The 26,226-nt window shown below is 56.7% G+C and overlaps 7 protein-coding genes across 7 annotated transcripts; 3 read left to right on the top strand and 4 right to left on the bottom strand.

Moving 5' to 3' along the window:
• Window positions 1-448: 448 nt before the first annotated feature.
• SODALDRAFT_378450 (hypothetical protein) lies at window positions 449-5,318 on the top strand (the record flags this gene model as incomplete). The annotated part of the gene is made up of 11 exons (XM_028614983.1): window positions 449-464; window positions 535-607; window positions 679-775; window positions 1,728-1,836; window positions 1,891-1,972; window positions 2,097-2,109; window positions 2,179-2,259; window positions 2,321-4,489; window positions 4,558-4,632; window positions 4,667-4,790; window positions 5,263-5,318. 11 exons carry the CDS (start codon window positions 449-451, stop codon window positions 5,316-5,318), a joined length of 2,895 nt encoding a protein of 964 aa, XP_028467156.1.
• Window positions 4,893-7,813, bottom strand: SODALDRAFT_310767 (DUF382-domain-containing protein). Its single transcript, XM_028609147.1, has 2 exons — window positions 7,441-7,813; window positions 4,893-7,222 (listed from the first exon to the last, which is right to left on the bottom strand). The coding sequence occupies exons 1-2, from the start codon at window positions 7,513-7,515 to the stop codon at window positions 5,363-5,365; spliced, it is 1,935 nt and encodes a 644-aa protein (XP_028467155.1). The 5' UTR covers window positions 7,516-7,813; the 3' UTR covers window positions 4,893-5,362.
• Window positions 7,814-8,199: 386 nt separating this feature from the next.
• SODALDRAFT_350511 (TPT-domain-containing protein) lies at window positions 8,200-10,753 on the top strand. Its single transcript, XM_028613487.1, has 2 exons — window positions 8,200-8,986; window positions 9,098-10,753. Exons 1-2 carry the CDS (start codon window positions 8,639-8,641, stop codon window positions 10,352-10,354), a joined length of 1,605 nt encoding a protein of 534 aa, XP_028467154.1. The 5' UTR covers window positions 8,200-8,638; the 3' UTR covers window positions 10,355-10,753.
• A 47-nt stretch (window positions 10,754-10,800) lies between these two features.
• SODALDRAFT_350510 (origin recognition complex subunit Orc5) lies at window positions 10,801-13,350 on the bottom strand. The gene is made up of 3 exons (XM_028613486.1): window positions 12,846-13,350; window positions 12,305-12,730; window positions 10,801-12,187 (listed from the first exon to the last, which is right to left on the bottom strand). The coding sequence occupies exons 1-3, from the start codon at window positions 12,948-12,950 to the stop codon at window positions 11,096-11,098; spliced, it is 1,623 nt and encodes a 540-aa protein (XP_028467153.1). The 5' UTR covers window positions 12,951-13,350; the 3' UTR covers window positions 10,801-11,095.
• A 764-nt stretch (window positions 13,351-14,114) lies between these two features.
• SODALDRAFT_264435 (hypothetical protein) lies at window positions 14,115-14,499 on the top strand (the record flags this gene model as incomplete). Its single annotated transcript, XM_028607468.1, has 2 exons — window positions 14,115-14,285; window positions 14,377-14,499. Coding segments are annotated over 2 exons (294 nt in total), but the record flags the coding sequence as incomplete, so codon positions are not given.
• Window positions 14,500-15,208: 709 nt separating this feature from the next.
• Window positions 15,209-21,372, bottom strand: SODALDRAFT_157430 (hypothetical protein). The gene is made up of 5 exons (XM_028606912.1): window positions 21,334-21,372; window positions 20,435-21,188; window positions 18,801-20,383; window positions 17,309-18,740; window positions 15,209-17,240 (listed from the first exon to the last, which is right to left on the bottom strand). Exons 2-5 carry the CDS (start codon window positions 21,088-21,090, stop codon window positions 15,554-15,556), a joined length of 5,358 nt encoding a protein of 1,785 aa, XP_028467151.1. The 5' UTR covers window positions 21,091-21,188; window positions 21,334-21,372; the 3' UTR covers window positions 15,209-15,553.
• A 1,428-nt stretch (window positions 21,373-22,800) lies between these two features.
• On the bottom strand, window positions 22,801-26,106 carry SODALDRAFT_332782 (KEX1 protease). The gene is made up of 3 exons (XM_028611802.1): window positions 24,773-26,106; window positions 24,103-24,677; window positions 22,801-23,943 (listed from the first exon to the last, which is right to left on the bottom strand). Exons 1-3 carry the CDS (start codon window positions 25,925-25,927, stop codon window positions 23,073-23,075), a joined length of 2,601 nt encoding a protein of 866 aa, XP_028467150.1. The 5' UTR covers window positions 25,928-26,106; the 3' UTR covers window positions 22,801-23,072.
• Between the last annotated feature and the right edge of the window lie 120 nt (window positions 26,107-26,226).

Here is a 26,226-nt window from a genome sequence, read left to right as displayed (position 1 = left end):
ACGTCTGCGCTTCGGAGGCGCGGCGACTTTGGCGGGTCTGGGGGCATACGTGGGCCCAGTCAGGGTGGGTTTCGGGTTCGAATCCGGGTTTGGGTTTGGGGTTGGGGTTGGGTTCGGGTTCGGGCTCGGGTTCGGGCTCGGGTCCGGCTCCGTCAGCGGCCCAGGCTGTGGGCGATTACTATTCTGGAAGCCGCGCAAGGAGCGGGAGCGGGTCGTGGTGCCGCTGTAGATATTGGGGGTTTGCGACGACGGCTTATCCTCAAGTGTCTTCTTCGCATGGCGGAGAGTATTGCGACGATTCGATGAATATTCGTCGGTGCCAGTCCTGGTTCGGCCCTTGAGCGGCTTCCGACTCGGTGCCATGGTATCGACTCCCCCGGTCAACAGACCCTCAAGCTAATCTCCAAATTGAGGGGTGCGAGGGCATGGGCATGCAGAGTAGTACTGCATGGAGATCACGTGGTGTCAGCCAGTTCCATGAAAAGGTAGGTGAATCACGTGGTTGTGTACCTTAGGCAGCCACACCTGTCACAGCCACGCCACCTTTGCTGGGGGAAATGACGTACTACAACATATGCAGACGAAATGTGGTAAAGCACGTGATTCTGTGAGGGGAAGCTGATGATTCTCTGGGCCGTCTTTCTCTATCCCCAGAAAAGCATGTGCAACTCTTTGCAGCTGCAGAAACCTGTCCTTTGGTTGGTTGCAGATCCTGTTGCAGATCCTGTTGCAGATTTCCCTGGTCACTGATGTTGATGTCTTGAAGGGCCAACAAGTGATCTCAATACTTTGGACTTTGTTTTGGGTAGGCGAGAAGAGAACCTTGGAAGAGTTCAATTTTTTTTCCCCACGTTCTTTTCTTCTCTTTTCTTTTTCTTTCTTTTACTTTACTTCCTTCCTTCTCGGGCCGTGACTGCAAGACTCTAGAACAGAAGGAGCAGTGAAGTAACCCGTGGCTGTTGAAACTAAAAGATATCTAAATTAAGGGATTCCGGAGCTTCAAATGCTCGGCCGAGTAAGGTAACAAGTGGGATTGAATAAGGGTACCTGACCTATTAAAAAGGCAAGATGTGAAGGGAGTGAAAAGAAGAGATTTTTTTTTATACCTGAAAACAGAACAAGACTAAGAGGAATGAGAGAAAGGTCAGAGACTTTTGAACTGGGATTTTAAAAGTGTGAGCCTTTTGAACTCTGAGGGAGGCGATAACTTTCACACTGGGCTGGCTCGTGATGACATGTGGTCTCACTATTCAGGACATAAAAGGGGGCGTCAGCCATACCGTATAAACCCATCAAACTGGAATCTGAGCTAATACCTGTTTTGGCTAGCCCCAGCCATCCCCGCAGGCCAAATAAAGTTAACGTCAGCTTTTGAATGGCTACCTAGGTAAGTACCTTAGTAAGCCGACGCCCAGAAATACATGACTAATAATAAGTATACATAAGAAGTCCTATGTGCCAAGCCCTTAATAAACCCTTACAAAATTTAACCGTGGTGGGTCGTGCTTTTCCCGTCTCATCACGACAGGCCTTATATCCTCCCTGCTAATTATCGCGGCACGCGTCCTGCGTCCTGCGTCCCCTACAGTGACCCCCCTTCTCTGTCGGCCCAACACGGCCACTTCTGCTACACCCATTTTGTCTTTTTCCCTCTTCTGTTTCTTTTCCTTCTTTTCTATTCCCTCGTTTTCACTGACAATCCATCGCACAGAACAATAAGACAACAGAAAGAAGAAAGGAAATTCAACAAAATCTGGGAGACATCTCAAACGAACAGCACCCTCCAAGTGCCGCCATCCCACTTCATCATTGAGCTGATGAATTCTTGGTCTTTATGTCAACTAGAGTCAAAGCCGCGTTATATCACATCACACCACATCACCGCTACAGCCTATTCTCTTGACCTACTTCGTTCGGCCTCTTTACACCTTTCTCATACCCCGTCTCATCCATCTTCCCCTCCTCTGCCTGCGTTCGCTCTGCTAGGTAGGTAGGGGGGAGGCATCAGGAACGCCGTCGGTTCGATCTATCCCAACCCTTCCAGAGGTGCTGGCTACCTTTGACTTGAATTCGACTTGATTTTTCGTGGTCAATAGCCCTGGGTCTCCTGTGCGCCGTTCCTAGACCTGACATGCCAGAGACTTCGTCTTACGCGTTTCTGCTTGTTTTGTTTTGCAGGGACATGTCACTCCATCGACTCTCCCAAGGACGGACCTGAAAACCCCGTCCTCCACCTTCAGCTATGCCGATTGCCAGCCGGTGCAAGCGCAACCTACCTTTTCTGCAGAGGAACTGGACTCGTGGCTTTGAATCCTCTCAGACCATGGGCAACGCCGTCTCGTCACCCTCCAAGCTTGCTGGCAATGCCAAGCTTCATGAGCCCGTCTCCCTTGACCTCGATGGCCGACCTCAGAAGCGTCGTCGACTCGGCCCTGCCGCCGCCGCCGCCGCCACCACCGCCACCGCCGCGGGACGTGCTCCCCCCAATGGTGTGCCGAAGGAGAAGGACCACTCTCTCGCCGACCAGCTCTTCGTCGCTCACGAGGTAGGGTCCATCCAGCGCACTCTTCGCGTCCATGTCTTGAAGATCGTTCACAAGGACCTGGCCAAGGTCAAGGTTGGCAACGCCGTAAACGACTCGACCGCCGCCCCTCGTAATGTCCAGGAAACCAAAGCCCGATGCAAGATCATGCTCACCCACGGCGGCACCAAGGCCGGCGGTGAGAGCGAGAGCGAGAGCGAGAGCGACCATGTCATGCTCCATTGCCAGAGTCAGATCTGCACCATCAAGACCTTCCAAAGCCCTGCCGGCCCCTTTCCCATGGCCCGCATTTACCTCACCCGGCCCTTCCACATTCCAGAGGACAGCATCCTCGTCAACCGCACCGACAACCACCTCTTCGACTTGGCTGATTCCTACAAGATCACTGTTGAGCTGGAACCCGTCGGCCCGGGCGCCTGGCCCCCTCTGGGATCCCTTCCTCTCTCCGAACCCGGCCTCCCCTCTCCACGCGCCTCGAACGGCACTGAGAATTGGACGTTGGCGGGGGAAGTAGCACACATCTTCGGCAGGACCCGGTCCATGGCCCCCCTGACACTGCGGAAATCCCATTCCCATTCCCATTCCCAGGGCAACGGGCACGGGCACGGGCACGGGATACGCACCGATTACCTCATCGACGTTGACGCGCGATGGAGTACAGGTTACGAGGCAAGCGCCATCAGGCCGCTGGAGAAAGGCGTCGAGCCGTCTATCATCGTCGAGGGGACGGCCTCTCCGGGCAGGAAGCAGGCTGCGCAAGAGGACGACGACGCCGCTAGGCATGCCATCGACCAGCGAAATGGGCACGTCAATGAGGACAACAACCGCGACGACGACGAGGATGACCAACAGGATGGAGAACTCACGCCGAACCGCTCCTTGCGGACGCGGGAGACCAAGAATTACAACCTGAAGCTGCTAAGTGACAAGGCCCAGGGAAAGGAGAGGGCCCGGAGAAAACGAAAGAACGTAGATGTCGCGGAGAGTGGCCGCATCTCGCGCATCTCATACGACCTGCCAGCCGAGCAGGTTCATCTCTCGTCGTTTCGATGCGTGACATGCGGCAACTCCCACGCATCTTTGAAACAGCTGCAAGCCCACTTGGAGTGGCAGCATCCCGAGTACGAATATATCGCCCAGTCCACCGCCAAGGGCGTCCATTTTCAAGTGTCTCATCGGGCCGAGGCGACTGCCGCCTTCGACCCACAGATGTACGAATTCACGTTGCCCACCAAGGCCTTCGGCCTATACCCCTCCTTCGACGACAGAGAAGAAGATGGCTCAGACTCCGGCAACCGGGCCCGTCCTAAACCCGGCGACGACTACTCGGATCATGTCCGCAACGGTAGATCGAAGACGAAAAGCTTGCCCGCTTGGCGAGGCGCGTCACCCGTTCCCGAGCCCCAGAAGATCATCATACCCAAGACCTCGCAGCCGCTCTACGACCCGCTCAGCCGGGCCCCGCTCGAGCCGGGAACAGTGTTTCACAGACTCAAACCCGACGACAGATGGCTCGTTCAGTGGCATCGCGAGGCCATCGAGGACTTTTCCGACATCCCCCCCGAGGAGCGGGAGTTCATGACCACCTGGGACGAATTCATGCTCACCCAGCGCATCGCCACAGACGCCTTCTTGCCGTCGTCCTGGTTGGAGTTCGTCAAGCTCAAGGCCGACTGGTTGGTTCGTTCGGCGTCCCGAATGACCGAGTTCGGGAAGCATTTGTCTTACCTCTTGATGAGGGACGTGCTCAACGACAAGACGATCCAGGAGGCCTTCCGGGTCGTTGCCTCCGCCCGGGCGAGACTCAGGCACCGAGAACGCGACGGCCAGCCGACCGGACCACCGCGACCGTCGTCCAAGGAGCACCAGGCTCGCAAGAGCGCGGCCAACTGCCAAGTCTGCAACCAGCAGGTTTTGGGGCCGCGGTTGCTCGTGTGCTCTAACCCCGTGAGTAACGACAGCTGGGTACATTATATGCCCATATCCTATGCTCACAACGAGCTAACCCCTTGTAGGCTTGCAAGCGACGCATATACCACTCGAATTGTATCCGGGAGAACGCCAAGATGGATGTCCACGAGGATGATTGGGTCTGCAACACGTGTGTCGACATTCCGGAGGCAGAGCGGACGTAGGTCGTTCAGCCTTGCCAGCCCCGAATTCGACGTCATCCTGGAAGACTGCGCCAGAGAGAGAGATGACGGGAGCATGAACTGGAAGAGAACGGAGAAAGGTCCCCGGGAATGCCGTTGGCGTCAAGACGGAGAATTTAGGGGGGGGGGGCTAGTTAAAAGACCATCCCTGTCGTGTGTCTTGGCCAACCTGACGGATCAACTTGAAATGGTCTTTTCCCGCTCGGAGACGAATATGGAGTCTGTCTTGCCTAGGTTGGTTGATCAGCGTGATGCCCACATCCTAGGTAAGGCAGTTAGTAACCAGCTACATGTAGTTGTAGGCATCATTGTCGAAGTAAGGTAATACAATGTAAGCATTCCCCCTGTCCCTGTTCCAGAAGGCTTGAATTCAGAGACAACTGCATATCGTCACATATAGGGTGGTGATCTGTTTTTCTGATTTTTGCTCTCCCGCCCACCGCCGTCCATCCTAGAACGCCATTGAACCAACGGGGAGCATCGCCCGTTTTAAGTAGAAAAAAAAGAATGAAAAAGGAATAAAGGGAAAAAGGCAAAAGGAAAGACTCTGACATGATACAACGCAAGACCGCAGGTCCGCCCTAGTCACGGGGATCGATCACACGCGGCTTCAACCCCCCTAACGCTCCTCCGTTTTTTTTTTCTTCTTTCTTTTTCTTCTTTTCTTTTAGAACCTGTACTTGGTCTCCTTCTTCTTCTCATTCCGCTTCTCTTCCACCTTCTGCCGCTTCCGGGACTCCTGGGCGATCATCTCGGACAGGTCCTCCTCGTAGCTCCACTTGGCGCCGACGCCCTCCTGGCGGCGGCCCTCCTCGAACCGCCGCTGCAACTCCTCCTTGCCGATGCCGTCGTGGCTCTGCAAGCTCTCCGGGTCGAGCGCCACGTCCACGTCGCCGGGCTTCTTGCGCTTGCGCCCGCCGTCGTCTTCCTGCCCGAGCACGGGGAGGTGGGGGGCACCGCTTGCGGACCGCTGCTGCTGCTGCTGGGCGGGGAGCTCGTAGACGCGGTCGCTGCCGAAAAAGCCATCGGTGCGCTGCTGGCGTTCGGGGATGACCTGGTAGGCGGCGCGCGGGTGGGAGCTCTCCTCCGTGTCGAAGCCGCGGCGCTGCTTGCGCAGGTCGAGCTCGCCGGCGATGGACGTCTCGACGCCGTGGCCCGCAAAGTCGGTCGGTACGCTGGAGGCCATCCCCGCGGGCGTCTCCAGGCCGGTGGAGGTCTCGGTGCCGCCGCCGGGCATGTCTTGGTCTTCCTCCTCGTCCGACTCCTCTTCTTCCTCTTCTTCCTCTTCCTCTTCTTCTTCCCTTGGTTGCAGTTCGCCCCACAGGGTCTTGTCGGCCGGTTCGCTGGTCGGTAGGGGTTGGGCGACGACCGCCGGTTGCGCTTGGGGTCCGCCAGGCGCGGCACCCGTGGCACCCGTGGCACCCGCCGCCGCCACCGCTGCCTGGTTACCGAGGCCGAAGATGTCGCCGCCGTAGAGCGGCCGGTTGAACTCGTCGACGGGGGGCTTGCCCCAACCGCCAGGATGGAACCCCCAGGAGCCGCCGGGCGGCGGGGGAGCGTTGAGGCCGGGGATCTTGAGGGTCGGATACGACGGAGGGGGCCCGTATCGCTGCTGATTGATGAGCCAGGGGGGCGGAGCGCCGGGTGGCATGCCGAGGGCTTCTTTGGTGCCCTCGGAGAGCTCGCCGGCGCGGAAGTGCTGGAAATCCCCCTCGTTCTCTTTGCCCTCGTAGTAGACCTCGCCGAAGCGGGTGAGCGGGGGTTTGGTCTGGAAGCGGAAGAAGGCGTCGTATAGTTTTTGGTAGTCGATGTCCAGCTTGCCCATTTTCGGGGCGACTCTCTCTCGCTGCTTCTGCTTCAGCGACTGCTGCTCCTGCTTCTCCAGCACGGCGTCCCGCATCTCGGTGATGCCCGTCTCGGCAATGAAGGCGGGCAACCTGAAGGGGGGCTTCTCGATGCCGCGCTTGGACGAGAGGTATTCTCTCTTGAGCGACCAGTGGGTGGGGACGGGGACGACGTTCCGCTGGGCCTTGATCTGCACGAGCAAGCGCGGATCCGAGGACGACACGTCTTGCCACTCGACAACCTCGGGGATCTTGACCAGGGCTTTGAGTTCGGCGATGGAGAGCTTGTTGAGCTGCTTGCGCTTCTTCTTGGATAACCTGGTCTGGCCGCCCTGGTTTTCCTCGTCTTCGCTTGGGATTTCGTCGTCCTCGTTGAAGAACACTTCACCGGTGTTGCCGGCGTTGGCTTCTTTCGCGACGTCGTCTTCTTCCAATGACGCGCCGAACCTTTTGAAGACGTCTCTATAGAGGGACAGGGCCTGGTCGTCGTAGTCGGGTTCGACCTGTGCATCTTCGACCTCGGCGGGTTCTTGTTCTTGTTGCGGTGCACCATTGGTATCGGCATCGTTTGAGTCGTTCTCTTTCGTCACATCGGGCGCGGCTGCAGCGGATTGCTCTTGTTCGCCGTTGACGATCTCTTCGGGCTTTTGGTCTTGGGTAGCTTCTGATGTCTTCGTGGCAACCTGTAGAAATATCGGCCGCGGTCAGTAGAAATACGGGGGAGGGAAGAGAGGAGAGAGGAGAGAGGAGAGACGAGAGACGAGAGACGAGAGACGAGAGACGAGAGACGAGAGACGAGAGACGAGAGACGAGAGAAGAGAGAAGAGATGGCAAAAGGAAGAAAAGAACGAAGGGAAGACGAAGGAAGAAAGGAGGAGCGAAATGGATGATCAGGACGAACCTCTGCTTGTGCCTTCTTCTGCTCCTTCTTCTTGGCCCGCCGCATTTGGTTCTTGGTCATCTTTGGGACCGCCATGTTGATGAATGATTATTGGAATGGAAATTGGAATTCGACGAGAGGGAGAGGGAAGGTGAAGGTGATTGCTTCGGGGTGATGAGCTGGACGATCGCAAAGAGAACGAGACCCCTGCTGATGATGCGCTGCTTCCTGGGATCTCGCATATGGTAGTAGTAGGTAGTAAATAATCCGAAAGCCGAAGAATTGGCAAAAGGGTGAAACGTGTTCCTATGTGGTAGATAGCTGAAGAACCGTTGGGTGTCGCTTGGGGGCCGCGACTTGTAGGTGGTTTCTGGGTAAATCTTGGTCGTCTCGCGGGGACCTGATACGAAGTATTCGTAAAGTTTGACGCGCCACTCTGCACTTGCACTCGAAGCAGCTTTGCTTGAGCTGAGCCTCGCCTGAGCTGATTGATAAGGTACGTACCTTAGCACCTAGTGTGGCTCAGCATCCTCGAGTACCGGAAAGTCGAAGAAAGTATACAGTATTGTAATCGATATGACCTGGACACACACCGTATACCTTGTACGTGTACAACGTAAGGCATTCGGGTCCCGAGTTTCTTAAGAAATAGTTGATTGGTTATTGATAGATAAGATTCCACGCGGCGCAATGCCGCGCCCCCATTCGACGGCATCCAGGAATTGGCAATCCGACTATTACGAAGTATCCGCACGTTGTAATACTTCGTGCTCCATCCATCACGGCCGACGATTACCGTCAGAATACCTTCATAACGACACCAGGACTACGTACGGATACTTTGACTCGGGTCGTCCGATGGGATAAGCGAACGTGGCTCCGTCTCATCTGCATCTGCATCTGCATCTCTCTCCATCTGCATCTCCATCTGCACATCCGTCCGCCTTCGAGTCTTCAACACCTCCATCCGACGACTTCCTATCGCTCCCTTGCTTTCAAACTGAAACCTTCGCGTTCTCGATCATCCGTCCATCACACTCCCCATCGTTGCCATCGCCATCAGGCCCCCCGTCTATGGTCATATCTTCTTCCCTCACAGGACGGCAGGATAGGACAATGCCCTGATCGTCGCGATTCACTAGAATTGCGCCTTTCTTTCTCTTTTTTTTCCCACCTCATCGTCTCCCCCCTCCCGCTGCCGAGGGCCGCGTGAACCAACATGGAGAAGTTTCCCGACCTCGTCGACTCCGAGTTTACCACATCCCATGGAGCTAGAGGTGTCAGCCCCATCAGGGTACACGGCATCGTCGCCCCCAACGGCTCGGACACACCCCGCGATCGCTGGCTTCCTAGGCGCGATAGCCGCACCGTACGATGGGACGCGTCGGGCCAACCACTCCAACTCCAACTCCAGGGCCCGCCGGGCCACGGTCACGCCCGTGCTCATTCACGCCAGAAGAGCCTCACCGAGGCCTTCCGAACAATACGGTCCCGACGTGGTAGCGTGACCCAGAACGCTCAGGAGATTGCAGAGGCTTTGCGGGCCCCCGTGTCCCCGACCCTGATTGTACGTACGCCGGCCTACCCCTATCTTGCCATTCATTCTCTCTCGTTGTGACTGGCGCGCGACGAACGACAGTTGTTGACCCAAGGACGTTTGTTTCCTTTTCGCCTCTAGATCCTCTGCCTCATGTGGTATACCTCGTCTGCCTTGACCAACACATCGTCCAAGTCTATATTGACGGCTTGGTCGAAGCCCGCGACCCTCACCGTCATCCAGTTCGCCTTCGTATCCTCCTACTGCCTCTTCTCCTCCTGGCTCGCCTCGGTCTTCCCCGCCCTCAAGACCCGCGTGCCGGCGCTCAAATACGCCATCCGCCCCCCGACGCGCGATGTCATCTTGACCACCCTCCCACTCGCCGCCTTCCAAATCTTCGGCCATCTCCTCAGCTCTTCGGCCACCTCCCAGATCCCCGTATCTCTCGTCCACACCATCAAGGGCCTCTCGCCCTTGTTCACCGTCCTGGCCTACAGATTCGTCTACAACATCCGCTACTCGACCAACACCTACCTGTCCCTCATACCTCTCACCCTGGGCGTCATGCTGGCCTGCTCCGGAAAGCACAGCAGCCAGTACGGCGGTGAGCTCCTGGGCGTCCTCTCGGCCCTGCTCGCCACCATCATCTTCGTCACCCAGAACATCTTCTCCAAACGCCTCTTCAACGAAGCCGCCAAAGCCGAAGCAGCCGGCATGTCGGCCCGGTCGAGGAAGCTGGACAAGCTGAACCTGCTCTGCTATTCGTCCGGCATGGCCTTCGTCCTGACCCTCCCCATCTGGTTCTGGTCCGAGGGCGTCGGCATCGTGCAGCGTCTCCTGCGAGCCAGTCCGGCCGAGCCGGCGGCAGGCTTCGACCACGGCCGCCTGGCCCTCGAGTTCTTCTTCAACGGGACCTGCCATTTCGGCCAGAACATCCTGGCCTTCAGCCTCCTCTCCATCGTCTCCCCCGTGACCTACTCGGTCGCCAGCCTCATCAAGCGCGTCTTCGTCATCGTCATCGCCATCATCTGGTTCCGGAACCCCACCACCATGGCCCAGGGCGTCGGCATCGCCCTCACTTTCCTGGGCCTGTACCTCTACGACCGCACCCACGACCGGGACAAGGCCGACCGCAAGGCCCAACTCATGGAGATCAAAGAGGAGCCGCTGCTGCCCCTCGATACGAACAGCGCGGGTGGTAGGTCGTCGTCGTCCAGCCAGAGCCCCCGTCTGTTTGAGAGCCCGTTGCCCACTTCGGCGGGTTTCAGGCCGAACGGCGACGATTCTTTTAAGAAGACCGATGGCGCTGGGCTGGCGGCCGGCGCCGCTGTGTGGCTTGCTCCGGGGACCAAACAGGAAGATACCTGGCGGGCAGGCGACAGGAAGGTCGGGCTCTGAGTCGCTGTTATCACGCCGGCCGTGTATTTGTGTCTGTTTACCTTGTTGTTCTTCTTTTTTTGGTTCTTTTTTCTTTTTTTCTTCTTCTTCTTTTATATTATCATTACTGTGTTGTTTCTCTCCGTCAACATCTCCCAAGCCAGGCGCAGGATGGGAGTTTGAAAGACACGCATGGAGACCGACCTACCCTCGGGCATGCGGTTCGACTTGGCCAGTTGGCGTCCTGGTTAAGACCGTTATGGGGTGAAAAAGAAAGGGCCCGCCTAGAAAAAAATAGAAAAAAAGCAGACAAATTATGAGAAAATGCCAACTAAACGAATGTCTGAATGCGGACGGGAGGAAACGAAAGATAGTGCATTGGCGTTTTCGAACTTTCGGGGGGCGATGGTTTCGACGACTGCTTTTCTTTTCTTTTCTTCTTCTTTTTTTTTTTTTTTTTTTTTTTTGCGCAACGGAAGATGCAAATGACGAGAGGTTCTGCTAATGCCGGTTGAGCCGGTGAATGACTCTATTGCCTCTCTGTTATTCTCATCGCGCAAGACGCGCTATGGTGGAAGTGGACGCTTATATAGCCAAGGTAGATAGACGTGTGCATCTGTATAGAAGAAATCTTGAATGTCTGGACTGTTGTATTTCCATGCCCATGCCGCTTGACTCGTGCAGGTCTTCCCAGGTCTTCCCACCCAAAATCCATCACAATGAGTTCCAGATGAAAGAGAAGAAGAAGAAAAAGCTCTCCGTTCAGTCAATAAGCCAATCCTCGATTTCCACGCCAATGCTCCGCCCCACCCCGCGTATGACCTCCCAGCCGACATTGACCCTCCACTTCCCACCACGATCCATAACGTCCGCCGCGGCGCCCACACGCGCGAGGAGCCGCAGGCTGGCCAACGTGGCGATAGCGGCGCCCACATCGCCGTCCAGCCCGGCGGCGCCGATGCTCATGTTCATGCCGCTCCCGCTCCCGCTCCCGCCGCCGGCGATCCACTCGGTGCGCACGGCGGCGAAGATGGCCATCATGCGCTCCAGCACGAAGGCGTGGGCGCCGAGGAGCTTCCGGGCGATCTTGCGGTGCTTGGTGCGCCGCGTGGCCGCCGCGTAGCCGACGCCTCCTCCTCCGCGTCGGCGGCGGCGGCCGTGCTGGTAGGTGGAGAAGAGGGTCAGGTCGTGGCGCGACGCGTTGTGGGAGGCGAGGTAGGCGGCGAGGAGGAGGAGGCGGGCTGTGGTGGGGAGGAGGTTGGCTATGTCTGGAGTTCCTGCCTGTGCTTGTGCTTGTGCTTGTGCTTGTGCTTGTGCTTGTGCTTGTGCGGGTTGCTGTGAGCGCGTGGCGGCGACGGAGGTGCGCTTCGCGGGTGTGCCGTGCCCCTTGGTCGGGGCTGCGTTGGTACCGGGAGTGGCATTGTTGTCGACATCGTCGTTGGTATTGTTCGTGGCAACGACGGAAATAATGCTCGGGTTCAGTAGGGCTTCGTCTTGGAAGTGGTGGCGGGCGACAATGACCAGCTTGGAGAATTCGCGGGGGCCGTGGGTGCCGGCGACAATGGGAGCTGTAAAGCGCGGCCAGAGGGCCTCGCAGGCGCGACGGAACGAAGGGAGAGTCCGGGAAGCGGAAGCGGTAACGGCATCGTGGACGGCGTTGCAGAATCGCGGCCATAGAAAGTGTATGTCATCGTCTGTCATATTTGGAAGCGTGGCAGGCGGCGTAGAGGAGAGAATTTTGGTAAAGTCGGATTTGGTGTAGTTGGGGAAGTGAATCGAAGGCACCACAAGTGAGGCCCTCAGAAAGCCAGCGGGAGGATGGGTGAGGATGAAGACGCAGGTTAGGCGTGGGATCTGTGTCACGAGTTTCCTTCGGATTAGCTGGAGGAACGGCTTGCGTGAAGAAGGGAAGCCTTGTGAAGGCCCCAATGCCGCGAGGAAGCGAGGAAGCGAGGAAAGCAGATGGCTTACGATTTCCGGCAGGCGGGCCAAGGCGGGAAGAAGAGTGGCAGGGACGTCGCGTTGACGATCAATCGAGTCGAAGACGAGGACGAATCGAAAGCTATCGGACCGAGGGTGGTCTTTGAGCATCCTGGACAGCTCGACGGTGAGCTGCGACATGGACTCGCATTTCTTCGCGCGAGAGGTATAATCAAGGGCATCGGCCACAGCGCTGAGGGTTCTTTCGAAGAGATGCCTGGCGGTTATGCATTGTACGGAGTTGAGGATGGCATAGGAGAGGAGAGACGAGTGGTCGGCAGGGACCTCGCCATCGTGATCATTGACAGACACAGATGGTGATATGTGAAGGCCTTGCAGGACGGCCTCGACTATACTCGACTTGCCGGTGGCTTCGGTGCCGTAGAGGACGAGGTTGCGACAGGGGGCGGCGTGAGGCTGGAAGAAGCGTGTTGGCCACAATCATCCATGCTCGGCGTAGGACTTGGTTGCAGGACTTGGTTGCATGGGCATGGGAAGGAGACCGCCAGGATGGGTCATCAGTGACACTTACGTGGAGAAGAGTTGCCAGCGACCTAATCTGGGGTTCGCGGCACGGAAACTTTTGGTTCAAGGTTGAAATCAAGATTTCCTCGGGGAGTTGAAAGACGGGGTGCATGGTGATGAAGTTGTTGCGCTGGCCCTACTGCCTCATAGGGACCAGGATGAAGGAAGAACGAGCGAATACGAGGAGGTCAGAAGAGAACAGTGAAGGAGACCGTGTGGTTCTTCGGTCCTTGAAGCAGAAGCAGGTGTTGATGACTATCTTTGTTGGAATGACGTACGAAGAGGTATGGGGGGTAGGTAGGTTATTAATATTGAAGGTGGAATATTTTCGGTGTTGTCTGCAACTACGTGAAACATAAATTCGCGCCGTTGACGCGTAGTCACATGACATGGACGCGAAACGTGAACAGGTACCCAGAAGACTGCCAGCACAGACCCTATCAGTTGGCTTTTTCCCCTCTTATTTTGACTACGCGATATTTGGAGGCGAGCGTCAGCCGTCAATGGTAAGCATCTTCTTCATAGCGCTACATTAAGCAGCGACTATAATGAAAACGAAAATTCAAATCCACACAAGGTCTTGAATAGTAGAACAAAAATTGCGCCCGCGATGGCCCCGAAGGACAATCGAAAAAAGCTGACTCCGCGATGTGCAATGCAGGCCCTCCTTCTTACTCAGTGGCTTTCATGACCGCCTCTGAATCGAACAAGGTAAGTATGAAGAAGAAAAAGGAAAAGAAAACAGAAAGTGAGCGAGGGGAGAGCCATATATATAGTGGATTATAGTGGGTCCGGCACCATTGACTGATTGCGGATCACGAGTACCTTAGGTAAACGTGTACAAGTGACCACGATGTCGGTACGCGGAGATATAGCTTTTCCGGCATTGCAGTCCCGCCCACCACGATTGATGGTGGGGGAAATTACCTAGACGGGGAGCAGAGCAGAGCCCGAGCTTCATTTGATCTCCCGAATTCGTGCCTCTCGTGATACAACTATCATCCAATTCAGACATTGCGGGAGACTTGAAAAATTAGACGTCACATTTCCCGACGGGGACAGAAAAAGAAGCCGTCAACTAAACACTACCAGACTCGAAGACCACAACTCCCACTCCCATTACACCAACAACATCCACCCCCCTCTCTCAAGCTCGCCCACCATGGCCGACGTAGAAATGGACGTCGACGAACCCCAACAGGAGCAAGAGGCCTCCTCCGCCCCCGCGGCATCCGGCCCCAACCAAGCCGCCATGCAAACCCACTCCCGCGCCACCGCCGTCCGGTCCATCGAAGGCTGGATCATCATCGTCACCAACGTCCACGAAGAGGCCGACGAGGAGGCCATCCACGACAAGTTTGGCGAATACGGCGAGATCAAGAACCTGCATCTCAACCTGGACCGAAGGAGCGGTTATGTGAAGGCAAGTTTTCTTCCGCATAGCCCCGTCGACGCAGAAAGAAAGGAAAAAGAAAATCCCACTAGAACAAACAGAATCCAGGACTGACGTGCTTGCTTCTTCTTCTCTTCTCCTCCAGGGCTACGCATTGATCGAATACGCCACCCTCCAGGAAGCCCGCGCCGCCATCGACGACGCCCACAAGAGCAAGCTCCTCGACCTCACCGTCAACGTCGACTTTGCGTTCGTGCGCCCCCCGCCAGGGAAGGCCGATCGCGCCTCCAGACACCACCAGGGTGGCGGCGGCGGCGGCGGCGGCGGCGGTCGTGCGCTGAATCGCGGCCGCGGCCGGAGTCGTAGCCGGAGCCGCACGCCAGGCGCTGTCCCTGACCGAAACGGCGACGGAGACGGGGATGTCGAGTGATTCCGAGAGCGACTGTTGATTCCACAACAAAAGAAAGGCGTTGGGTGGACTTTTTTTCTTCCCCCATCCCATCGGTGGACTATTCCTATTCCAAGCCTTCGACGAAATGGAGTATCATAGAGAAGGCTACATAAAAGTTGGGACGTTGGGTTGACTTGGTTTGGGGGTCGCCAGTGTGAAAAGGAATATGGCTGAACAGCCATCTACAGAGCTCTAGCCTGGGAACCCTTCTCGACCGCCTGGAAAGTCCTGGGAGATGGGTGAGCCTCGCGCGTCCTCTCCCGTTGTGAGAGCGGGAAAGTGCCCGGGTTTCAATATTCCGTAACCGGGAAAGGTCTTTGAGCCGATATGTTATCATGTCGGCGTGTGAGCCAACGTTTGATGAGGTACGTCCAACCTCGAGTCATCACTCCAATCAGACAACTTCATGTTTCCCTGCGAATTCCTCGGCTGACTTTAATCCTCTTCCAGATGGACACAATAAATTGATTATCCGCACCAGAACTTTGGCAATCGTCTCTGGCTAGCACTAATATGTCAGGAGTCTAAGCCTTCTCCCCCTTTGACTGTGAATCTGGCGTTGTGACATGCCTCATCATATGCCTCTTTGAGATTTCGAGATCAAATTGGGTACGTCGATGGCCTCTGTCCGTTCTTCCCATCTCGGCAATTAGAACTTCTGTGATCCGTTTAGACAGCTGCGGTTGGAAAATAACAAATGCGCTCGTTTCTATTTGGCAGACTAAATGAGGAACACAAAACACCGTGCTATGTATGTTGCTACATGACTGAAATGCTAAAATTAAGCGTCCTCTAAATCCAAGACGGAAAAATATAAATCCAAAACGACTAGAGAGGCCCCCGTCTTCATAGGGGTATCCAGAGACCTCTTTCAACTTTCGTATTGGTACCTGCCCGGCGGGTTGTCGTATCGACCGTTCTCGGCATCAGAATCGTAATCATCATAATCTATCACCTCCCGGCCGGCAGGAGGTGCGCTCTCGAATTGGTATCCTGGATACTGCTGTTGGTTTTGTGGGGCAGCGGGAGGAGCTGGGTAATAGAACTGCGGCGGTGGCCTCTCGCCCCGAGACGTCGTAGGCCGTGCATGTTGTGGCGGGGGTTGGTATTGGTATTGTTGCCCGGGCCCCACGTCGAAGCTCATTCTGCCGCCTCCGCCTCCACTGCCGCCGGCGACACGCTCCTGGCTCACCGGCACGGACTGCGAATGTGGTATGGCCTGCGGCTCAGGTTCCGCCTGTTTCTGCTTCTTCCTGAAACTCAAGAACCGCTTAAACCCCGTCGGCGCAGGTGGCGGCGGTGCCTCCAGTGCTTGTCCGTCCTCGTCTTCATCCCAGAACAGCCGCGGCACGAGGAGCCGGTACGGTACCGTGATGCCGGCGGGATCTCGGGCGTTGACCTCGACGTTTATCGTGATATCGAGCCCGCCCTCCAAGTCGACTTGGTACGCTGCAGCCCCGCCCTTCTTGATTTGCTTCGTCGACAGGCCCGTCGGCGTACGGAGGAAAGGCTTGATGGGCGCTTCGGGCTCCTGCTTCGCATGTGGCGTCACTTCCGTTGGCCTCGCCGTGAAATATTGCTCGTCTCCCGGAGCATATTCGTCGTTCTGAGGCCTTCCGCTGCCACCGCGGAGGCTCATCCCTCTCTGGATGTCGGGCGCGCCGCCATAGGGATCATCGTCGACGCCGCTCTCCGAGTCGCCCCATTGCCCGTTAATACCGCCATCATCCGGTCGCTTGTTACGCTGTCCGCGGCTTCCAAAGAAACCTCGTGGGGTGAACTCGCCGCGCGTCAGGGACATCGTCCGAGTCACGGGAGCTGAAGGCGTTGGCTGCTGGGGGGAGGAGACCGAGCCGCGCCGTGAAAAGCGGCGGAACAGGCTACCAATGCGACCGCCTGAAGTGGGCGGTCGCTGATCGCGCTCTGCCGGCGTCTTTTGAGACTTAGACGACCGACGCGTAATACCACTACCGCCGTTCATGGGAGCCGGAGGTTGCGGGCCGGTGTATTCATCGTCATCCGGCAAAGGCGGCGTTGGAGGTGGCGTCATTCCGGGTTTCCATTCCCTAATGGAACACCAGTTACGGTGGGGAAGCAAGTGCTTGTTGTTCCTCGGCTTGCCGTCGACGCCGTCTTGGAACAACGGTATCATGCTTTCGAAGGTGTTCTCGTCAAACTGATGCACCTTGTTGCGCTTGTTGAGTACGTCAGCGATTAGATTCGGCGGCGGCGCGTTGGCGATGGCGGATGAGATAATGTTAGGAATATAGCGGAAGTCTTTGTGTTTAGGTAGTCCAAGCTTGGGGTTGGCATAGAACTGGCCCACGGCCGCCAGATGAACATCGCCACTGAGGATGGTGACGCGCACCGACTTGTCGGCGGCCAAGTCTTGGAGATCTTCGACCACGACAGCTCGCTCTTTCTTGTGGCCAGACGAGGTCCAGTGATCGTTCAGGTCATCCAGGACTTCCACTCCGTCGTCGATGCGGTTCAACGCCTTGCCGAGCAGGCCGAGCTTGCCGATGGCCTTGACGGGGTCCATAATCCGTGACGTCAAGCTAAAGAGTCAAACCCATTAGCAGGAGTGAAAAGCAACTGGGAGACGGGGGTAAATGAACGAGCTTACATATTTTCAAGCCAAACCATTCTTGGGTACGCAATCGGCACACCAAGGAGCACCAGTAGATGGTCCGTGGCGCCCCGCTTGACCTCCTCGTAACACCGGTCCATGATCAATTTCCATGTATCCTCGCTGACAACGTCGGACGCGGTCCTCTCCGTGCGGGCATCCACGGCCAGCAGGGAAACCTTGGCGCCCAGGGACATGAACAAGCTGCGGCTCAGTTCGTTGATATAAGGCCCCGGCTTCTGCCCGAGTAACCAGCTCGGCTCCGTCGTAACCAGCTCATCCGGAATGCTCTGATGCTGGAACAGCATGTAGTACTTGAAAGCCACCGCGCCGAGACCGGCGAAGCAAGGCGAGTTCTGATCTTCGTGCGCGTAGGACCCATAGCCGTCCGAGATGTCATGGTCGTCCCACATGTTAACCATGGGAATCTGCGAGTTGGCGAGGCTAAACAAGCCCTGGGAGAACCACTGGCAGTATCGCTCAAGATACAACCACTCGAGCTCTTCCTGCATCTCCGGTGTGAAGGGTGCGGTGCGTTTCTGCTGTCGATCCTCGATGTCTAGCCACCTATTAAACAACTCGCTCTCGCCTACCAGACAGTCATTATAAACCTGGTCCCCGCCACCGATCATGACATGGAAGGGCTGCGTTTGATGGGTGTTGAGGACGTCGCGCCACATAGGATCTGGACCGCTCAAGTCATCCGGGTTGACGTTCATGCTGAACCCGTTGCAGCTGTGGAACATGATGTTCATCGACTGGCCTCGCGCGGGGACCCAGAAGCCCGTCGCCGGACCCCTGTTGATGCGGTACGCAATCCGCTGCTGTGTCTCGCGGAGTTCCACCTCAATATTGAACCGCCAAAAGGTGTATCCCCTCTCAGCATGCAGGCGGAATCCCCGAACGTCTTTGTACTTGGACAGCCGTTCTCCGTCGGTCTCGGCGCGTCGCAAGCGACTAGAGAACGACCCAGGAAGGTCGGTCGCGCCGTCGGGCAGTGGACAATCAGGCGGGCTCCTTGCAGACTCGAACAGACCCTCGTCCGTCTCGTCCCTAGAAAGATCTTTGGCCTCGTCTAGATGCTCGACCGGGCGGGCGTAAAGCGTCTCTCCCCGCCTTCCGACCTTCGGAATGCCAGCTATGGGATCGACATGCTCAGGAGGAAGGGACTGTCCGCCGTGGAGCTCCTGAGGGGGCGGGGGTAGGAGCTCTATCGGCTGCAGGAAGAGTCGCAAAGTCGGAGCAATGCCATACTTGGACTCAGAGTCCTGGGTTACGATCATGACGGAGCCTCTCCAAATCTCCCTGTCGGAAGCGGAAACATTGCTGCGCGTTGAACGGGAGGCGGGGGCCTTCTCGTGCCTGATGCCGCAGTAGCGCAGCAACGGACCGCACTTGAGATACAGCGGCGGTTTGAATCGCGTCGGTGCTGGGGAGCACGGGGTATTAGCTTGGGCTTTTCTAGTCTGCCCATGTAAGCCCAACTCACCGTTCTCGTCATATTCGCCGTCAAAGGCTTCCGCCTTCCTGGGTCGGGAGTTGACGCTGGACCTTCGTCGGTTGCCGCCACCTTCCCACCACGGTGTGTTCTTATCAATCACCGGGAGGTGGTCTTCAGTTAGGTCAAGTAGAGTTCCAGCTAGGGTTCCAGTTGTCCCAGTCTTCCATTCGTCAAGGTACCTCGGTCGCCTGTACAGTCCGTAAATATGAGGGGCTAGGCCCCCTTTCTGACTTGGCACGGCCGCAGTGTGACGAGATGGCTCTTGGGCCGGTTGTTGTCGATGGTCACGTTGCACGAGCTGTTGCTTCCCGGCTGTTGCATGAGCACCATTCATTCCAGCAGCGGCTGCGGCAACATCTCTGTTCCCAACCATAGTGGGAGGGAATAATGAATCATCGTCATCATCGTCATCAGTAACTGCCTCTTCATACGCAGTCTGGCGAGCGACGGGAGCTGCTGTTCGAGGCGGTGTGTCTCTGGTATCGATGCCTGCCAACCTGGCAGCCTTGCTTGGGATGTGAGGCTGTATGGGTCTCTGTGGCGGATGGCTCTCTTCTGAAGGACTACCCGGGCCGGGGGGTGGCGGTTGAGCGCGAAGAGATGCCGGCACTGATGGCCCTGGAGCACCGCCGCCTGGCGGCATAGCCCCCATGGCAACCGCGGTCTGGTCCATGGAAGCATTACGGTTGGATACGTCGTCATACCTATTTTCTGCTTTTATGCGCCTACTAAACCACGGGTCACCGCGCGGTTCTTTCCTGAGCTTGTTACTGCCGCTTCTCGTGAGAGAGAAGCGTCGACGAGTCGACGAAGTTGTGGCAGGTGGTGCAAACGGCCGAGCGGCCTCCATACTGTTGCCTCGCGCATCGGCGCTGGGGAGTTGCAAGTCGTCGTTCTTCGCAGCACGTTCACGGAAACTCAAATTCCGCTGCGGAATGGAAGGGGTCGCTCTCTGACTTCCATATGGAGCATTCATCGCGGTTGGCAGACCTCTCTGGTGCTTCTCAGGCACAGCAGCGCCATATGATCTACCGTTCTCTGAATAATCGGCGGGGGCGGGCTCCCTGGTGTTGGCCGACGCGGTCCTCTGTGGCAACACGATTGGCGCCTCTTGCAACTGATGCTCACGGTGATCTTTTTGTCCAATGGATTCCGCTCGGTCTTGGAAACGCACGTGGTGAACCTGGGAAGTTAGGTGCTGCTGGGGCTGCTGGGGCTGGGGCTGGGGCTGGGGCTGGGGCTGGGGCTGGGGCTGGGGCTGCTCAGGATGGCGTTCCCTTTGTTGTCCCCCATAATACTCGTCATGGTGCCCTGCGTTGTTCTCTTCAGGTCGTTCCCTATGTGGCTCGCTCTGTTGCTGCTGCGGTTGCTGTTGCTGGTTCTGCTGCTGTACTTGCCGTTCCTGGTGCTGGTTGTGCTGCTGCGGCTTCTGCGCCTGCTGCGGCTGACGTGGTTTGGCTGCCGAACGGTTGCGCATTAGTGGTTGTAAGAGGTCGGTGTTAGCGGCCGACTTCTCTCTTAGTCGCCTCTCGGCGGCCTCCACTCGGGCGCGTTTCTCCTCCTTGGTGATGCTGTCGAGCGTCAGCTCGAGCTTCTGCAGCGGAGAGCGGACGTCTGCGGACACTCTGCGGGTTGTGGGTCCTCTCCTAGGTTGACCGGGGCCACCGGATGGCGCAGCATGGCCATTGCTCTTCACGGCGGCCCTGACCGGGGGCGGCCTACTCTGGTGGGCAGCATGATGCCTAGTCTCCGGCTCTGGTGGTTGCTGGTTTGCAGGGTAGCCATTGAACTGCTGCATGCTGTTTGGGCTGAAAGCCGGGGAGGTCGGTTGCGATGACCGCGGGGGGCCAGCGAAGTAGCTCGCGCTGCCGGGTGGACTACGGTAGCTTGTAGGTGGCGGCTGGGGAACATCGGGAGCCGCGGGTGGAGCGGGGCCGGTAGGTGGATCGAGGTCCTCGCTCTTCTGACTGCGACGGCGCTGGCGGTTGTCTGTGGATTCGGAGGAAGGAGGTGGTTGCGAGGCGGCGTAGGGAAAGAAAGGCGGTCTAGGAGCTAGTCCCTGTGCTCCAAAGGCGGAAGGGGTGGGAGAAACGAAAGGGCTCATGGTGGTGGACTCGGTAGGAGCTTCGGTATTGGTCGTATATGTGGTCTGGGTCGAGGCGCGGTTGGACCTGGCAGCCAGCAACTGGTGTGGGCCATCCATCGAATCAAGCCTCCGGTGTCTTTCGGCCGGGCCAGGGGCTGGTAGGGAACCCCAGTATGGGTGAGTAGAGGTCATGGCAAGGAAACGGGTGGCCGAGAGAGGGTTGGCACGGGGCGGTGACTCGAAGCGGATTGCCGAAAGAGGTAGATGAGTATGTACGCACGAATATGTACCTAGGTAGGAAATGTTTTAGTGGTGGGACATTGGGCCATGGCGAGGAGAGAGGGGCAGGAACCGTACGAATCCTTTCCCCTGCAAGGATTTAAAAACAAAAAGAGAGAGAGAGAGGAAAAAAACAACGACTCTAGAGAGATCTACCTTGAGATACCCGCCGTAATGGACGTTGTGTGGCTGGTCGTATTCAACAACAGTTGACCGGGCCCTCTACCGGCGCATGCGAAATTCCATGCTAGAGATGGTAGCCAATGCGATAAAGACACATGCGACTGACATGAATCGAAGCGGATTGGACTTGACGCGACTCGTTAAATCGGATGGGGCGAGGTGGGAAGACTGGGTGCGTGTGGGTGGTAGAAGTGAGACCTCTGATGCAAGGTACAAAGACAGACGTTGGAGTCGAGAAGGTTAATAAATTGAAAGATGACCGGGTTGGGCCGTTCGGGGTAATAAGCAACGGCTTTGTCGAAGCTTTCCACTTTGGTAAAGGCGTAAGGTAATTTATGCGGTGGATTTTAGTGCCAACGGTCTCTAAAGCGAGGCGCGGAGAGTACGGAGACGAGACGTAGACAATGGGTGGTCAATCCTTCAAACAAAAAGTGAGAGGGCTGGTAAGATCTGGTAAAAAGAAGAAGGAAAATGACGAGGCTGAAGCTTACATATTAGTCTCTTTTTCTGTCCCGTCTGCTCCTCTTTTTTTTTTTTTTTTTTTCCTTTTTACGTCCTCTCGTTTGGGAAGCTACAACTGGGGTGGAAGATGTCAGACGTCAGTGCGCCAGTGCAGTCGTTGGTGCAGCGTTATGGACTCTTGATAGTTGCTGGAAGGAAGGAAGCGCCGGCCCGTGGGCCCACCTTCTTCCGTTACTGTGCCTAGCCATCCTTGTTAGGGGAGTCGTGGCCGTTTGGGGTAGGAACGGGGTTAGGTAGGTATTCGTAATTATTGGGCTTTCCTTCCCTGTGGGCTGTGTGGTGGCTGGGCAAAAACGGCCCCGGGGCTGGGAGGCGGTAGGTATCTAAGGCACCTAAGGTACCTAAAGGTACTGACTTGGACCTCGGGCTTGGACCTCTCGAGGGTAACTTCAGTTGTTCGTTGTAAACCGCGAGACGGACTCACTGTGCTGATGATACCTGACAGATCATCCCATCCCTCCTCGATTCTCCCCCCCCACCCCCCAAGGTGGCTTACGGATACATACCGTAACCAAAGCTCACGTGTACGACGAGCAAGGCCATAGCTGTGCGAGGTGCATACTTTCAAGTATACTTGGGCATACGAATTACTTGATCGGGCGAAAAGCCGCTTTTCAGTGTACTAACGGTGCAGGAACCCGACGGGGGGAGAGAGCATAAAACCCAAACAGGATTTAAAAGATCGAAAGAGAATAGAGTAAGAGGCAAACGACTGGCTTTACGATGGTTCTAGACGACTAGTAATGACGAATTGCCAGGCAGAAGAAACGGATCTACCTCGAAGCATCACCAAAAGGCATGCCGAGCATCCTCCTATCCTCTCGGGTTGCACGACTATGGGCAGAAGCCAAGTTAAGTTCACCTTACCACCATGGTACACGTAGGCACGGAGTCCAGTAGCAGCAACAGTTGTGAACACGACATCAATAGGATGCAAGAAAGTGTATGGAAAACCCAATCAAATCAACGCCTAATCCCTCTAGTCAACCACGATGAGTTCTATGTGAGTTATTCTACGTAGGTGCCTCAACATATAACAACCTGATAATGCTGGGCTGGCCCCTCAACCGTACGACGTAGGACGCTGGACATATTACAGAGGGTATTTCCAAACGATGCATACGCTCAAGTAAATTAACAGCCCTCCCAAAAAAGAAATAAAAAGGGGGGGAGAAATCATACCATCCGTATCACACTGCACGTGAAGATTGCCCGTGTCGCTTCTCATCCAGCTCCTCCTCGTCACTGTCGTCGTCATCCCCAATCACATGCCGTTGCTCCTCCTCAAGGCCGTCATCGCTCAATCTCCTACGTTCGATTTCGGTCCTCCTGGACGTCTCCTGGTCTGTGTACCCCTCCTCAAACCCATCCTCATCGTCGCTGCCCCCGGCAAAAGCATCGTACAGCTCGCCACCCCGTGTGCGCCGCGTCTTCGCGCCGGCCGTCCCCACGCCCTTCTCCCCGGCGTTCAGACCCTGAGATTCCTCCTCGTTGAGGAGCTCGAACTCGTAGTCGTCGCGCGGGTTGTTGAGAAGCTTCCGCCTGCGAGCCATGAACAGCCAGATGACCAGCCCGACGCAGAACGCCACGATCAGCACCACCGCCCCGTAGATCCAGACCTGCGCCTTGCCCGAGACCCCAAATGACGGCAGCCACGATATCCAGTTCGAGTCCGTCGTCGTCGGTGCCGCCTCGCCAGTCTGCGTCGCCGCGCTTGTTTCCGTCGGCGCCACCCCCGAGCCCGCCGCCGCCATGCCGCTGCTCGTAGGCTTGATCTTCGGCCGGTCCGGTTGGTCTGTCGGGACCGTCGAGGGAAGCGTGGCCGGTGCTTCCGCCGACTGCGTGACGACCGTCGTCGAGGCCGTCATGGTCGTCGTGGAGCTGATCACCTTGGCGTGGTCCTTGTCATCATCTTCGCTCGGCATCGGGAGCTTCGTTGCCTTGGCCGCGTCGATGGACTCGCCCCACAGTTTGAGGTGGAAGTCCACAAAGGTGCCCGAATGCTCGTTCACCTTTCCGTCTTTGATAATCACCTTCCAGTTGCCCACACCAGATTCACCCCTAAAACAATCAGCCCGCGCTCTGGGGGGACAGGGGGAAAAGGAAAAAAAGGAAAAAAGGAAAAAAAGGAAAAAAAGGAAAAAAAGGAAAAAAAGGAAAAAAAGGAAAAAAAGGAAAAAAGAAAAAAAGAAAAAAGGAGGAACACAAGACTCTACTCACCAGTGTGCCACCGTCATAAAAGTCCAGTCATCATACCCGGCATTGGTCTGGTCGTTCTCACGCGCCGTCGCAATGTGGCTGACCACACCTTCAGGGCTGATCAGGTCCACGCTCAAGTCACCACGCCGCGTATGGTTCACATTCATCGTGACAGTGACATGTTCCACACGCTCCAAATTGGCGTCCTTAAGCGCATCTGCCGTGACCTCGTGCTCAATCACCAGACCTTCGTTGCCCTGCGGGATGGCCTGGTTGACGTGCACCCACGGGGAAAAGTACCACGATTGTGGTTTGACCTTCTTCCACGTCTTGGCCGCTTCCACGATGGCGTACGCGTCAATCTTGCCATACCCAAAGGTGTGGCTGAACTTCTTGCCAATGGCCGTATCCTGCCATTCCTCCGTTTCCACATTGACAGGCACGGCGGTGTCCATTTGGAGCCACTGCAAGTCCCTCCAGGTCAGGTCGGGCCGCACCGACAGCACCAGAGCATAGACACCTGCGCCGAGCGGTGCAGCGGCCGAGGTGCCGCCGTGCTGGTCGTAACAGGTGTTTTGTCCAACATCAGTCGTATGCTAAAACAACATAAATGGAACCAAAAGTCAGTTGATTTCATTGCACAGCAGAGAAACGGACATTCATTCGCATGAAAGTCGTCGCATTGACTCACGATGGCATCGCCGGCACCGCTACTATACGCGACGACCATTTGCGCGGAGCATCTCTCCGAGTAGTAAGGGTGCTGGCCTGTCCGGTCGATAGCTCCGACCGTAATGCTGTAAATCGAGTTGGTATAACCGTCAAAGTTGCAGTTATCGTCCTTGTTCGCACCGTTCCCGCTGGCGAAGACGTAGATGGAGCCGAGACCACCGCGGCCTTCCTGAACACCCTTGAGCATGGCGCGCTTAATCAAGATGCCGGGCGCATCCATCGAGCGGCCATCGTCGGGAGGTCCCCACGAGCACGAGTAAATATCGTTGTGCTGGAAGTCGTAGATCATAGCTAGGGCTTCGTCCGCGTCTGTGATCAGTTTACTCAGGATGCGCAGGCCGGCTATCTTAGAGTCATAGGCAACTCCCACGCCGCAGACATTATTCCTCGCCGCGGCCACCTCGCCGGCGCAGCGGGTCCCGTGCCTGTCATCGGACAGCGTAGGCTTGGGTTCGGGTCGGTGATCGTTGAAATCGTACGAGCCCCCGGCGTAGTAGTTGGGCTTGAGATCATCGCTGTCCATGTCCAGCCCGTCGTCGACAATGGCTACAGTTGCATTCTTACCCGTGATGCCCTGCATCCACAAGCCCGTTACGTTGAGGTCGTGGCCGGGTTGAAGGGTGTTCAGCAGGTGCCACTGCTTGTCGAAGATGGGATCGCTGATGCTCAGAGTGTCCATAACATGGCGCTGTCTCTGAAGAAGTCCAAGATCCGCTTGCCTCGCATCCGAGTAGAAGCGCGGAGGCCGCGTAGGCCGCGTAGGCAGCAGAGCCCTCTTCTCCCATGGCTTGCGAGGAACCTGCCTCTGCGCGAACCTGACGCCTTCGAGAATATCCGAGCCACCCAAGTCTCGTTTCCTCCTCTTGCTCTCGTGTAACACAGGCGTGACCACGTCATGACGCTCCCGCTTTCCAGCAAAGATATGATGCCCCTCGAGCCCGGCCATCTGCCCCTCGTGTCTTAACCCCAGCCGCGCCGCGACCAAGTCCGGGGATGTCGAGGAATCGAGTTCGAGCACATAATAATCGTTGGCATCGTAATTTCGGGGTTTGGACGGATTACCGGCTACCATGGCAACTAGGCCGAGGAGCGCGAGTGTCGAAGACACCCTCATGGTGCAGCGGGAGGCAGGCCGCCAAGTAAGCTGCTGCTGCTATTTCGCGTGAGGGAAAGGGAGACACTTCGAGGGGGCCAAAAACCCCTTGTGCCGTCGAAAGGAAAGAGAGAGGTTGAAGGGGGGGAAATTGAACACCAGCCAGCACTAAAACATCGGGACGGGAGTGTCGAGTGTTGCGACTCCGGTGTAAGATGTTTCACCAGAGTGTAAAGGCCACCTACACGGGGAAAAAGAAAAAGAGTATTCCGGTAGGGATGGGGAATAGCTTGCTAGCGATCTTGGCAAAGACAGGGGAA

The sequence above is a fragment of the Sodiomyces alkalinus genome, assembly GCF_003711515.1.
Source record: "Sodiomyces alkalinus F11 unplaced genomic scaffold SODALscaffold_4, whole genome shotgun sequence".
NCBI classification, from domain to species: domain Eukaryota; kingdom Fungi; phylum Ascomycota; class Sordariomycetes; order Glomerellales; family Plectosphaerellaceae; genus Sodiomyces; species Sodiomyces alkalinus.
The sequence above is the reverse complement of the archived record's forward strand: the minus strand, read 5'-3'. Positions and strand labels throughout refer to the sequence as shown.